The 15076-nt window shown below is 39.0% G+C and overlaps 1 protein-coding gene across 3 annotated transcripts in view; it reads right to left on the reverse strand.

Annotated features, from left to right (window-relative positions):
• The window catches only part of UBA2 (ubiquitin like modifier activating enzyme 2), a 36194-nt gene extending 23606 nt beyond the window's left edge, over positions 1-12588 (reverse strand). The window contains exons 1-8 of one of the 3 annotated variants that reach the window (XM_036274599.1): positions 11338-11428; positions 9637-9720; positions 8577-8647; positions 7308-7372; positions 6173-6273; positions 4440-4561; positions 707-774; positions 139-260 (exon numbers count right to left, since the gene is read on the reverse strand). In XM_036274599.1, the coding sequence (XP_036130492.1) occupies positions 139-260; positions 707-774; positions 4440-4561; positions 6173-6273; positions 7308-7372; positions 8577-8581 (483 nt within the window). In that variant the 5' untranslated portion in view covers positions 8582-8647; positions 9637-9720; positions 11338-11428. Of the gene's footprint in view, positions 1-138; positions 261-706; positions 775-4439; positions 4562-6172; positions 6274-7307; positions 7373-8576; positions 8648-9636; positions 9721-11337; positions 11429-12386 lie in introns of those variants that run through there. The other 2 variants (XM_036274598.1, XM_036274600.1) reach the window with 2 other exon arrangements.
• Positions 12589-15076: the final 2488 nt, after the last annotated feature.

Below are 15076 nucleotides of genomic sequence, written 5' to 3' on the forward strand. Positions count from 1 at the left end.
ACAGATGTAAAAATTTCAAAACCTGCTTATCTTGACATCAATCAATTTATTACAGCATTAGGCATAAAAAGAAATGTAATTCAATTTCATATACTATTTTAAAACACACCAAATAAACAATCCCCAAGTAAACCTAACCTTGGTAAAAAGTTTAACTGGGTCATATCCAGTTGATTTAGCCCATTCCTTTGTGGAAATACGTTTAATGTCACCGTCTTCATTCGCTGCTCTGGCTCTGGCTTCAGCTTCCATTGGTTCCCCTACAAAAACACGACTTTTGTTTTCAACTGTAATAAAATAGAACTAAGCTCTCATCCACATTTGGGAGGGAAAAAAGTCACTCATGGAAGTCACCTACACACAACACATTTTGAGTTTGGAGAAAGAAAAATGACCTGCTCATTGAAAACTTTATTGTACCTCAGTTTCTAAAGGTACAAAGTATAACCCTGTGATCAGATCTGGTAACAACTCCCAGGTCTATTTACTAGATTTGTGAAATGTCTCTGCACTTTAATTTTCTCGCCAGTAAAAAGAGACTAAGCATCTTAAAAACATTATTTTAAAAATGAAACACTACATCTTAAACATATAATATGGCACCTAGCACATAATGGCATTTCCCCCCTTAAACTGTCAATATTAAATTAGCAAAATAAAGGTAGTGCTCACTAATAAGAAAACATATTCCAAATGGTTTACTCACAGGAAGCTTCAGGGTCAGCTCTGTCAGGAGATACTTCTTGATCAGCATCTTCTTCCCCAAACAACTGGCTATAATTTGAAAGTAGTAAATATTTATGTACAACAAAATATTCTGAATAAATGTTTACTTTTCCAACTCTCCTTACAAACAGCTAATTTAGAAAATCCTAAATACTTAGTAAGGATGATGAACAACAACTGATAAGTAATACTTCATAAACTTAAAAATATTAATTTGTTGACAGCTTGCACCCTAATTTCAACTGCAACACAAGCAAAGCTAAATTTTAGTAGACCTATATTCATTCCTATCAGCTAGGCTCTGCAAATATGTATGTTAAAAACCTTTGATTAAGCCCTGGCCAGGGAGCTCAGTTGGTTAGAGTGTTGTCTAGAAATGCCAAGGTTGCGGGTTTGATTCCTGGTCAGGGCACATACAAGAACCAACCAATGAATGCATAAATAATTAGAAAAACAAATCAATCTCTCTCCCTCCCCCTAAAAATCTACTAAAAAAAGTATTTGATCAAGAGACAGGTGAGCAACTTTTATCTTCCAACAAGGCTAGAATAATGTTTATGAAGTATACCTGCAGCGGGCATTCAACAAACATCCCACATCTGCTATGTGCCAGGTGCTGCTCTAGTTGCAGGAAACACAGCAGTGAAATAAGACTTTTTTTATGGTAGTATGAATCATTACTATCGAAGAGTATATAAAAGTAGTCAGCTGAAATTCTTTCATTAATCAAGTTATCCTAAGAACTGTTTAATTAATAACATTTATGGTAATAGTTTTCCTTTTTCCTCAAGCACATGACATATGAAAGTTATCTTATGCCCTGGCTGGTTTGGCTCAGCGGTTAGAGCGTCAGCCTGTGGACCAAAGGGTCGTGGGTTCAATTCCCCATCAAGGGCATGTACCTGGGTTGCAGGTTTGATCCCCAGTCTCGGTTGGGGTGGTGCAGGAAGCAATCAATGTACCTCTCTCACATTGATGCTTCTCTCTCTCCCCCCTCCACTATCTAAAAAGCAATGGAAAAATATTCTCAGGTGAGGATTAAAAAAAGTTATCTTAAAGGACTCTTTGTAGTTAAAATTAAAACAAAACCCAAAAGCTATTATCTCAAAGCTCCTAATACATTTTATAAGAAAATACCATTTGTTTCCCAAAGTCGTTGTAACAATTTGCACTCCAACAATGGCAAGGTAAGAATTCCTATTGATTCACTTCCTTTCCAGACTTAATGGTTGCCAAACTAATGGTGTAAAATATATTTCGTCATTTTATTCTCAGAAAATAATTTTTTCAATTGATTTGAGAGAGAGAGGAAGAGAGACATTAATGAGAAAGACGTCAATTGATTGCTCCCTCCTGCTCACCCTCTACTGGGAATCGAACCCAAAATCTGGGCATGTTCTCTGACCATGAATCAAACTGGTAAACTTCTGGTATATGTGACGATGCTCAACCAACTGAGCCACATTAGCCAGGGCAAATTAATTAAGTAATTTAAAAAAACCATCAAGGTCATCAAAAACAAGGAAAGTCTGAGAAACTGTCACAGCCAAGGCAGGCCTAATGTGGTTTCCTGGAAAAGAAAAGGGACACTGGGTAAAAACTAAGAAAACTTAAATGAACTATGGGTTTTAGTTAATAAATAATGTATCATATTGGTTCATTATTATTTCACATTGCATTACTAGAATAAATACAACTTGCAAGTCTAGACTTATATGTTAATATTTTGTATAAGGTTTTTGCATCCACATTTATGAATGAGAATGTCTTGTAATTTTCCTTGTATCCCATAAAGGCCTTAATTGGTATTGCTATCAAAGATATAATAGCACCATAAAATAAACTAAGTATTTAATTTTTTTTTTTTTACCCTAACCCGAGGACATTTTTCAATATTTTGTTCAGATAGAGTGGGAGGGGGGGGGAGAGAGAGAGAGAAACATCAACGTGAAAGGGACACATCGAGTGGCTGCCACCCGCAGGACCCAACCAGGGCCGGGGACAAACTGTAACCGAGGTACGTGCCCTTATCGGGAACCGAACCCGGGTCTCTCTGGACTGCAGGCCGATGTTCTAACGGCTGAGCAAAATTGGCCAGGGCTAAGTATTTAATTTTTTTAAAAATTTTTCTGGAAGAGTTTACAAGTTTAGAATGATATAACCCTTGCAAATTTAGTGGAAATCACCTGTAAATTCAGAGATCTGGTGCATTTGAAGAATTTAAATGATTGATTAAATTTCCCTAAGGAAATTTGGGCTTTCTATTTGAGTCAGTTTTGTAAGGCTTAAAAAAAAAAAAAATACAGTAGAATCTTAGTTCTCAACTTTAATTCATTCCAGAGGCTGTTGGAAAATCAAATTATTTTTTTCCCATTCAAAATAATGTAAATTGAATTAATCTGTGCCAGACCCCCAAATGAATCCATTTAACATTTCTTTTTTATCATTATTGTTCCAAGTATTATAGGTGGCCCTGCTTTTTCCCCCCATTGACTCCCTCCTCCCCACTCCTGCCCCCCACCACTGTTTAACCTTTCTTATACACAGTACATATCTAATGTACTGTTTAATCTATAAACACTTTTAAAACAAAAAGAACATGAGATGTAAACAAAAATTTAACACAAAGGAAATGAAATGTACAGTAAAAAATGAAAATTTAGTAACAATAAGCAGCAACAAAAGCAAAAATATATGAAAATATTCAAAGCACAATTTCCTGAGATGTTAACATGAGTTTTAAGGGTAAACTGACTCATACTCATGCATTCTCTCCTTTGTTTGTTGCCTGAGAGTTGGTGCCTGATTATACAGGTATCAGCATGAAAGGGTTGTCAGGTTGAGAAGCTAATTATTCAAAATGGGAGACATTGGAGTACCAAGGTTTGACTATAAATGTATCCTGCACGTTACAATTTTAAATGTATGGACATGGTCTTTGCTTATCTTCTCTACTCCATGCTGAAATTACATTCCCCATTTAGTTCTTTCTCTCTCCTCTCATTTTCATGATCAAACTTGCCCATTTTTCTCTTTTTGCTCTTATCTCAATTATATATTTCCTTCTAATTTTACTGAGTCTATTCTGTGGTTCTTTTCTAACATAAGCTGGATCTTTACCTCACTAATGATCACCTTTTTCCGTGTATGTAAGCCTTTAACTTTTCTTCCAACTACCACATTCAAAGCATCCTACAAATTTCACATGTAGTATTTCACTATTATTGCAAAGTATTTTTAATAATTTATTAATTACAGATGTCCCTCCTTCCCCCTTTTGACACTCTCCTCCCTGTTCCCACCCCCACCCCCCTTTCACTATACTATTGTCTGTGTCTGTTGTTTATGCATCATTACAAAATATTTTTAACTTCCATTTCTTTTTTAATCAATGAGTTATTTAAAAATGTTTTTATATCCCCAAATAACATAGATTCATATTCAGTTACATAGATTCATATTCAGTTATATGCCTGTCTCCAATATCACACCAAGTTCTTCACTGCATACAACAAACATGCACTAAATGTTGGCTGAATTTAATTTAATCCAAGAACCACAAGGAGGCTACTAAAGCATCACTTCCCCATATTTAAAATAACACTCACTGTAAGTACAATCTCTCCAAGATTTTAAATAAAAAATGACCCCATTTCTATCATCAGTACTAAAAATATGGCCAGAAATATACATATATATATATATATTCTTACTTGAACAAATACTTTGCCCAAACGATGCAATGAATAGGTTCTGAAGGTGTGTTACGAATTGTACAGCCAGGAAAAGTTCTCTGAGTTGGTTTGGGATGACATTCATAACACTCAGTCACACCCTGTAAAGTCAGAATATGAGAAAAATATTTACCCCATGAGAGTGGTTTCTCAATAAGATAATATTATCATAAACATTTCATTCATCCATCTCCATTCCAAATGGGGTGTATACTGTCAAGGAAATTTTAACATATTAGTGACTACAAAATCCTTACTTTACAGAGAAGAAACTATAACATAAAAGCTAATTGGATCAACTATAGTCACAGCGAAGGCTAAGCCAGGACTCCTCTGACTCCTGGACCAGTGAACACCACTTACAACAGCCAAATAAAAATTACCGAACCTTCTATCAAATACGAGAAATGTACCTTGATCATACCTCACAGAAAGAAAAACTACTAGAAAGACAAACAGCTTGCCCAGCTGGTGTGGCTCAGTGGATTGAGCGTCGTCCCATGAACTGAGAGGTCCCGGTTCAATTCCCAGTCAGGTAACATGCCTGGGTTGCAGCTAGATCCCCAGTAGGGGGTCGTGCAAGAGGTAGCTGACTGATATTTCTCTATCACATAGATGTTTCTCTCTCTTTCCTTTCCTCTCTCTAAAAAAATCAATAGAAACATATTTTAAACAAATAAACAGCTTTCCAACCACTTCTCTCAAAGTTGTGAGACTTAGTTATTTAAATATTATTCACAGCCTTACTTTATATTCTCCTAAAAATTAAGTGAACTAAAAGAAATTAATTTCAAGAGCTGCCTAGATACATGGGAAATACTAGGTATTATCAAACCAATATAAATCTTCTTCATTGGCTGATTGTGACAGTTAAAACAAAGAAAAACCAGAATTTTCAAGATGGGTAAACTGCCAAATAATGAATAAAAACAGCAAATTTCAAGTAGAGTGTAATTCCTTTTTGCTTCAAAATCTGTAAAATCATTCTTTAAATGTACTTATGTTTAGGTTCTTGAAAGAATTAAAAGAAAAAAGATGTGAACAGCAAATGAATCAGTGCTGAGATTTTATAAAATTGGGTTATGAGTACAAAGATATTTGCTCCAAAAATATTTTTCAACATGCTCTTCAGATCTACAAATTCAGACTTTTTTACACAAAAAGTTAACTTTTTAGAAGCTTAGTTTACCACATATCAACTATAGCATGACTTCTCATGTCTAGAAAGGATTTTTTATTTTAATTATATCTCCTTTATTATTACTTTTTCTTTATTAATTTTGGAGCGAGAGGGAGAAACAGAAACATCTATGAGAAAGAACATCGACTGGTTGCCTCCTGCATGCCCCCCCGGGGACTGGGCCAACAACCTGGGCATGTGCCCTGACTGGGAATCGAACCAGTGACCTCTTGGTGCATGGGCCAACACTTAACCACTGAGCCACGCCGGCCAGGCTCTACAAAGAATTTTAAAGGCTAATTTATTATGCTCTGTCACTCTATGGATTTTAATGTACAAATTAAATGACTCAAAGTTGTAGAGATAAAAAGATCTCCCCTCTTTTGGGGTACCTTTACGGTCTGCTAAATTTTATAGGGGCACAAAATTCTTTATGTCCTTGATGCTGACTAGCTCATATCATATAAATCCAAAGTTTATATCCTTCTTCCTACTCCTTTAGGTCCCAAATAAGTATTTGAAAGTGTTTTACCTTTTTAATAGTAGTTACTTGCCCAAGATAACCAGCAGTTCCACTCTCAATAAGAGGGACGTCAGCTGCCAGACACATCCTATTCACATGGTTTCGGGCAGCTGGAAGAAAAATACTAGTTAGTAAGACTTTATGGGTAAAAAAAATTAGCTACTCTTTAATTAGGATGACATTTACCCAAACTGTTTTTTTTTTTTTCCCTTTATAGTTGAGAGAGAGAGAGAGAGAGAGAGAGAGAGAGAGAGAGAGAGAGAGAGAGAGAGAGATGGAAACATTGATAAAAGAGAATATGAACTGACCACCTCCTGCATGCCCCCCATTGGGGATTTGGCCCACAACCTGGGCATATGCCCTGATCAGAAATTGAACCAGTGACCTCTTGGTGCATGGGTCGACGCTCAACCACTGAGCCACACAGGCTGAACTTGACACATATACTTTTACATGTGGGAAGTAATTATAGGCAAGGAATATTAAGTATTTTCATTCCACATTACACAGATTTACTAACAATGAATGGCTATACAACACTAGGTTATATGAAACACCACAGCATATTGTAAGAAAGTTTAATTGGGCTAGAATGTGTACATCTAAGAGAATCCAGTCTGTTATCTTAAAACAACCAGATATACTTAAAATAATTCAAGAGCCATAGCTTCTGCATTAACTTTGGGATCCTGTTGCTTCATTCTCAAAACAGTGGTTTTCAACCCTGAATGTACTTGAGAATCACCTGGGGAACTTTGAAAAAATAGGGTCCCATAAGTCTAACTGAACTGGTCTTGGTAAGATCTGGACATTGATATTTCTTAGATTTCCACAGAAATGCGGGGAGTGAGAGTGTTTAATTGCTAGGATAATCTGAATCAAACACCCATGCATGCACCCTATGTAGTCACCCTCTTTAGTATTTTAAATTCCCTTACTTCTACACCTTTTGGTAGAACAGCAGAATATATGATAGCTGAATTTCTGCCTGGAACCAGTTTTAGTTAAAATTACAATCTTTTGGGAAGACTTAAGCCTGATCATACTTCAAGTTCTAACTCATAAGGAAATACTTTGATTAATCCTAAATGTGTAAACAGCCTTGTTATGGGGGAAGAAAAATACTTAAAATTAATAATCTCACCTCTGTTATCTAAAGCATTCATAACCAATATAAATTGCCGGAAAAATTCCACATTATAGTCAGGGCTACAAAGCAAAACAGAAAAAGGTCAACAAAACAAGTGGCCTTACACATGATCTTCACAGTATAATACAAGGTCCTAAAAAGCATATTAAAGCAATAGTGCAAAAATAACTGATAATAATTAGAGGTCTCTACCATTTACATAGGTCTAACTTTTTTCTAAACACTGTAAGTGGATTTTAAAGGAATATCTTCTCCTTAATCCCTATGAGTGGCTATATATCCTTTTTGGCCAACTACCTAGGGCACTAGAGCAGGATCTCCAACTAGCAGAAAGATGGCATGAATTCACTAGTCCCACCAGGCCTTCTCTGGGCAGCAAGTGCCTGGGAACATACAAAGAACACATTCCCAGGATCTGCCTGGCCTGTAGCTTCACCTCACATGGTTAGGATCAGGCAGGGTTCAGGTCCCTAGAGTCCCCGCTTTTAGCAGCACTGGGAAAGCAACACAGGGTAAGGGGTTACAGTGCTATAGGCAAGCTTATAGAGCAAACATCAGAGAATAAAAAATAAGCTAGAGACACAAATTCCCGGAGCCAGTATAAGATTTCCTCTAATTCCAGACCTCAAATAAGAACTCGTTATTTTAAACACTGTTTACTTGTGAGCTACATAATTATAGGTAAAGAATAATTGAGGCCCTGTGCCCCAACACCTCCAAAATGTTATATTTACTCTATTTATCTTTACTGAGATCAGAGCATGTTTATATACTGTCAAAACTACTGCCCCATCACAATTCCCAGTGTAATATTACAGAAGTCACAGTCCTAAAAGACAAATTATCCTGGGAAGGGATCTTTTAAAGTGAAAAAGACCATAGCTGAAATTAATCAGAATGAGAGCAATATATTTAGAAAAATCTGAATCATCACATAAAAGGACTTATAGTTTAGAGTATCTTTTTATTTAAAAGAAGACTATAAGATCCTTATATTAAGTTTCCAAGTAACTTATTTATTGAAAATATTTAAATACCACATCTCTTATCTAAATCATTCAAATCATATACAAACTATTACAAGAATGCTACTCAACTTATGTAGGCACACACTATCACATTCTAATTAGTCTATAAAAATCATTTTAAAAAAGCATGACGACTTCAAGCTCATATACTTGGCTAATAAAAATACCTTACACTTTAAAACTTTAATTCAAAATTCACAACAAACAATTTTTCAACATAATAATTAGAGCATACTTCATGATGCTGTCATGGTAGGCTATGATATTAGCTTTCGGGTAAAACTGAAGTACACTTTCTTTGGCAACCTGGAAAAACAAGCAACACTAAATTACTTACTAAATTAATACAACATTTCTATCTGTATTTGAAATATATTTATGGCAGACAATACTGTTTTCACCTACTTACATAATCGTATTCATATTAAAAACTAAAGAAACATGAAAATGTGACAAAATTCCATTAAAACTAAGCTATATACACATATTTATAAACAGGAGGGCTGCCCCACTCCCGTATAGAATTCTACAAGAATGACGAGCTTCAGCAAAAATATAAAATACAGTAAAGAAGTGTCATTCATTTATTCAACAAATATTTACTGAGCATTTTCTATGTACCAGGATCTGTATAAGGCACTTGCTGAGCAAAATTGACATTAATCAATAATCATCTAGATAAATACAAACTATGATACATGATATGCAGAAAAGTAGAGGTTGTTATGAGAAGAAAATCTGGTTTGGCCTAAGAGGGTTGGAGAGTACCCCTAGAGAAGGGAGCCAGATGGAGAAAAGTGTGGGAGTTTGCCAAAAGGGCTGGGAAAAAAGCAAAGGAAAAGATGTTTTAAGATCCTGAATCAAAATGGAACATTCAAGGAACTAAAGGTCAGGGTGGTTAGAACCTCAAGGGAGGCTGTCTCCTATAAAAAGAGACAACAGCATAAGCTGTAGCTTCCCTTGCACCCAAATATAGGAGCAGTCAACCTCTAGGGAATATAGAAACACAAGGTTCGTTCTAAGTAAACTATCAGAAATTTAAATAAGGGACACCATTTATATGACTTGGTAGAGTACTTCCATTTCTTCTGCAGACCAAAAAAAGGAGGGCATCTTTAGTACTTTCCTCCACACATCCTTTTATTATTCACAATCACTCAGCTAAAAAGAGATGGCTTCTCCTTACTCTTCCTCTTAGTAAAGTTTAAATTAATCTGATATCATAAATAGAAGATCCATCAAAGGGTAGAAATATAAATGAATAAATAGAAACGGTATGAACAATATAAAGTTACCTGGGCCTTTGATCTTCCAACATGTTTCTTTTGAAACAAAAACTGCCTGTTGAGGTTGCTGACATCAATAGTATCCAGATCAATCTACAAATACATAAAACCCAGATAAATCACAAATTTTCTGGTATGTTTAAACAATATCACTATTTTCAGTATCCGTAACCGAGAACTTTTGATATTTGCCACATTAGTGGAGAAAATGCTTTTTGACCAATATCAAAATTCTTAAACAGATTTAAAAAAATTAACTTTAGAGATAACTTTCACAAAAATTTTAGAAAGGACACTTTTGTGTGTGTGGGGGCGTGTTCAATCCTCTTGGCCAATATGTTAGTAGCTCAGGTGGTTAGAGCATCACCCCAAAACACCAAGGTTTTGGATTCAATCCCCAGTCAGGGCAAATACAAGAATCCACCAGTGAATGCATAAATAAGTGAAACAACAAACTGATGTTTTTCTCTCTCTCCCTCTCCTTTCCTTTCTCTAAAAATCAATCAATAAAAAAATTTTAAATTCCATACTGAAAATGCATTATATAATTCATCTCTATCAATTTAATTAGTCTTTCAAATCCATATATTAGCTTTAACTGTGCCGGTTTTTTCCTTAAATTATACTTGGCTAACACATTTATTGAATTTTTGCTAACTTATTTCATTCAAAAGTCTTCACACATACACAATAACATTTATTTTTTTATATTTTATTTTTATCCTCACCCGAGGACATTTTTTCCATTTTTTGTTCAGAGAGAGTGGGAGAGAGAGAAATAGCGATGCAAAAGGGACACATCGAGTGGCTGCCACCCGCACGACCCAACCAGGGCCGGGGGAAAAACTATAACTGAGGTACATGCCCTTAGCGGGAACCGAACCCAGGTCTCTCTGGACCGCAGGCCAATGCTCTAACCGCTGAGCCAAACCGGCCAGGGCAACATTTATTTTTTAATACTTTTTTCTTTATTGATTTTAGTGAGCAAAGGAAAGGGAGGGAGAGAGACAGAAACATCAATGAGAGAGAACACTGATTGGCTGCCTCCTGCATGTCCCCCATTTGGTTTGGCCCACAACATGGGCCTGTGCCCTGATCAGGAATAGAACTGGTGACCTCTTGGTGCCCGGGTCAACACTCAACCAGTGAGCACTGGCCTGGGCTACACTAACATTTACAATTATTCAATTATTTCCTGAGAGCTGCAAAAAAAATTTTTTTACACAAGATTTTTAAAGTGTCATGTTTTAAGTCTTGTCTAATTGCTGCTCAAATATAAATATTAGGGTCCAGCTGGTATAGCTCAGCTGGTTGACCGCCCCATGCATCAGGAGGTTGCAGGTTTGATTCCCATCAGGGCACAAGCCTGGGTTTCAGGCTCCATCCCCAGTAGGGGGCGTGGAGATGGCAGCAGAATGATGTTTTGTCTCTCATGATGTTTCTCTCTCTCCCTCTTCCTGAAATCAACAAAAGCACTTTTTTAAAGTAAATATTGGGGAAGAAAAAAATAACTAAAGCCATGTTCATCCCATTTCAATAAATTTATATGCAGAGTAGTCAAATATTCTATTTGTGAAACATCTTAATGGTTTTGGTTGTAACTGGTGAAAATCATCAAAACATATAACCAAACACCTAAACAATGTTTTACTTTGTACTTTCAGAATTTACTACAAAACTAAACCAAACAAAAAGAATGCCCAAATTTACCGTTTTGTTTACTACAAAATGGTTCTTTTAAGTATCAGTAGTTATCAGGAAAGGCACAACCATATTTGGATTTGTGGTACAGAAGTGAAAGGGAAGACAAACCCTATAAAAAGCCAAAGGAAAAATGTTTAAATTGTCCCCGCCTCCCATCACTCATATATTAGCCCAGTCAGCCACCTATACTTTTTTTTTTTTCCATTCCATGTTTCCACTACATCTTAAAACGCTTTAAACTCACATGCAATTCCAGGAAACATCTCTAATCTCTAAAAAGTTTCGTTTAATAGAAATAACTTGATTTAAAACTAGTCACTGTAAACTAATGCAAAAGATCCTAACCAACATCTCACGAAATAAGTGTATGATCTACGGTAAATAATGACAGTCACGCAGGTTGTACCCAGAACCGAAAAGCACGAGCCCCGAGGGAGTCCTGCCACTTGTTTCGTGACCCAAGGTAAATTGCTAGACTCCACTGCATCTCACTTTTCCCCCCTCCTCTGTTCACAACAAAATGTGATGCAAAGCGCGTTTGCCACCTTACGGCGATCGTGAAGAGCAGATGCGTGAACGCGAGTGAACTCGGGACCTCACCCGGCTCGGGAACAAGCGCTCCGTGGGATCCTGTTACCGCCACCCTCTGCCCTGGATCATTACTTCTGAGTTAAGGGAGACCTCTGATTTCGACCGTCACAACCTACACTTGAAACTGAATCACCTCCTGCCTCCCATCAAAGCTGGGAAATGCGCTAAAGCGGGAAGACGAGCGGCGGTTTCTGCACCCTAGAGACGCCACAAATCGGCGCTGGCCGGGAGGCGGAGGCCGGCCCGCCGCGGGATGCCCCGAAGACCCGGGCCCGCGGCCTCCACGGCGTCCCGAGCGAGCTCGGAGAGCGGCGAGGCCCGCTCCGTCCCCGCCGAAGAGCTCCCTCTCTCCGGCCGGGACCCCAGAGCCTTGTGGCCTGCCGTCGCACCCCAACTCCGGTCCCGACCCCCGGGCCCCGGCACCACGGCCCGCCATTCAGCCCGCGCGCACGCCTGGCCCTCACCAGGTCGATGTGGGAGAACCCGGTGAGCACAAGGTTCTTGAGGAGCTCACAGCCGATGCCGCCCGCGCCCACCACCAGCACCCGGCCCCCGGCCACGGCCTCGGCCAGCTCCCGGGGAAGCCCCCGCGACAGAGCCATGGCGAGACGACCACGAGCCGCGACGGAGGCGGAGGCGGGAGAACTGAGCCGCGGCCGGAAGCCGGTGGGGGAAGGGCGGCGCGGCTTCCGTTCCTGCGCACTGCGGCCGCCAGTCGGCGCCAGGCGCGGGCGGTCTGGGACCTGGTGAGTGGGCGTCCTTCCCAGGGTGGGCTCTGGACAGGCCTCTCACTCTTGGGGCTGTACTCCTGCCTGGCCGTGTCCTTTACAAGCGCCTGCAGACTGCAGTTTAAGAAGCCTAAGGGTCACCTTGCAGCCTGGGGTTTGAACTGCCAGCCAAGGTTTCCTTACAGGTCACAAAACATATGCCCCTCTATGTAAAGAGCTCTTACAAATTAAGAAGAAACCAAATGTCACCCACCAAAAAATATAGGCAAAAGATGTCAGCAAGCAATCGTAAAGAAAATGGACAATATGCCCTGGCCGGTTTGGCTCAGCGGTTAGAGCATCGGCCTGAGGTCCGGAGAGACCCGGGTTCGGTTCCCGCTAAGGGCATGTACCTCGGTTGCAGTTTGTCCCAGGCCCTGGTTGGTCTTGCGGGTGGCGGCCACTCGATGTGTCCCTTTCACATCGATATTTCTCTCTCTCTCTCTTCCTCTCTCTCCCTCCCACTCTATCTGTGCAAAAAATGGGAAAAGTGTCCTCGGGTGAGGATAAAAAAAAAAGAAAAGAAAATGGACAATACGATCAATAAGCATATTGAAATTTAATCAAAGAAATACAAAATTGTATTTAAATTCTTTTCACCTATTGGCTTTGGCTGGGTACTAGGTTAGAACATCCTCTGGGTACACCAAGGTTGCGGGTTCCAACCCCAGTCAGGGAACGTACAAGAATCAAACAATGAATACATAACAAATTTGTTTCTCTCTCAAATCAATTTTTAAAAATTTAACCATTTAAAATATAAATTATTTTTACCTATTAAAGTGGGAAAAAGTTGGGACGGGTTGTGAGGCTAAGTGAAAAAGGTGAAGGGATGCGTCTCTCTCACATGGATATTTCTCTCTCTCTCTCTCTCTCCCTTCCTCCCTCCCTTCCATTCTATCTAAAAATCAATGGAAAAATATCCTTGGATGAGGATCAAAAACAAAAACAAAAGCCCTGGCTGGTTTGGATCAGTGGTTAGAGCTTTGGCCTGCAGACCAGAGAGTCCTGGGTTCGGTTCCTGCTAAGGGCACGTACCTCGGTTGCAGTTTGTCCCGGGCCCGATTGGGGTCATGTGGGTGCCAGCCACTTGATGTGTCTCTCTCACATCGATGTTTCTCTTTCTTCTTCCCTCTCTCCCTCCTGCTCTATCTTAAGATAAATGCAAAAATGTCCTCGGATAAGAATATATATATATATAAAACTCTACCCATTTCCTGTGCTTCCCCCTTGCCTCCCAGTATCTTTTGTCTTTAAGCTGAAGAAGGTATTTAAGATGATAGCTGGGATCATTTCTGGGAGTTACTCAGTTTCCCTTATATACAGGAGGTGTACATGTTACTGAACTTGTCTTTCTTCTGTTAACCTCTTATTACATTGAGGGTATCTCAGCCAATAACTTAAAAGGAAAAAGGGAACATTATTTTTCTTCCCCAACAAAACCCAGCATGCCTGAAGCCTCATGGCTCAGCACCTTCGGTCTGTACACAGCCAGCCACTTTCCCTCAGGGCCCCAGGCTTCGAGATCAGGTAGGGTTCTAACCCTGGCTGGTTTGGCTCAGCGGTTAGAGCATCGGCATGCGGTCCGGAGATCAGGTAGGGTTCTAACCAGACACACACTGCCTAGGAAAACCCCACCTCATGATAATCTGGGCCTAATGTGTTCTTTACCAGAGTAGCAAACCACATTATCTCTGCAGGCAAAGAGCAGGTGTGGAATATTTTCATACTCTGTCAAGGGGTAACAGAATGGAAGGGGTTAAAAACAAAAACTGAATGGAAAGAGAAATTGGAAAAATGGATGGCTGGATGGAAGGACAATGTCCAGAGTTCAGTAAGGGTCCCTTCCTGAGATGCTGCACAGACATCCAAACCTGCAGAGAACTTTTATGACTTTATTTGAGCCAAACTGATGACAGGCAGCAAAATCCTAACAGGTTAAAAAAATTCTCCATAGAATGGCAGTTTTGTAGTTTATTTTATACACGGAATAAAAGGAGGAGACATAAGGAGGACTACATGAAATTTATTGGTGGTAAATTAAGAGTCAGGATAAAACCAAGCGGGAAATCTCTGGGATTGGATAAAAAGGCAAAATTGGGAAACATATTTCTTTTACGTTGGTGGGTACAGGAAAGTAAATAACTAACATTTACAGCACATAGACATGGTATGTGGGGAAGAAGATAATGAAGGGTTCTGTGATCTGGAGCTCTGGTGCAGTGGTTGTGCCTTGAGGAGTCTGGAAAAGATAACTCTCACGTTTCAAGGTATGTTATCTTAGATGCAAAAAGACAATAGATAGACTTACTTAAGGTAAAAATTGACCTTTGACAAGGAAGCTATAAGCCTAAAACATGACTACCTGCCATGATCCACTGTTAGGA

Source organism: Molossus molossus, unplaced genomic scaffold (genome assembly GCF_014108415.1).
Source record: "Molossus molossus isolate mMolMol1 unplaced genomic scaffold, mMolMol1.p scaffold_m16_p_21, whole genome shotgun sequence".
NCBI classification, from domain to species: domain Eukaryota; kingdom Metazoa; phylum Chordata; class Mammalia; order Chiroptera; family Molossidae; genus Molossus; species Molossus molossus.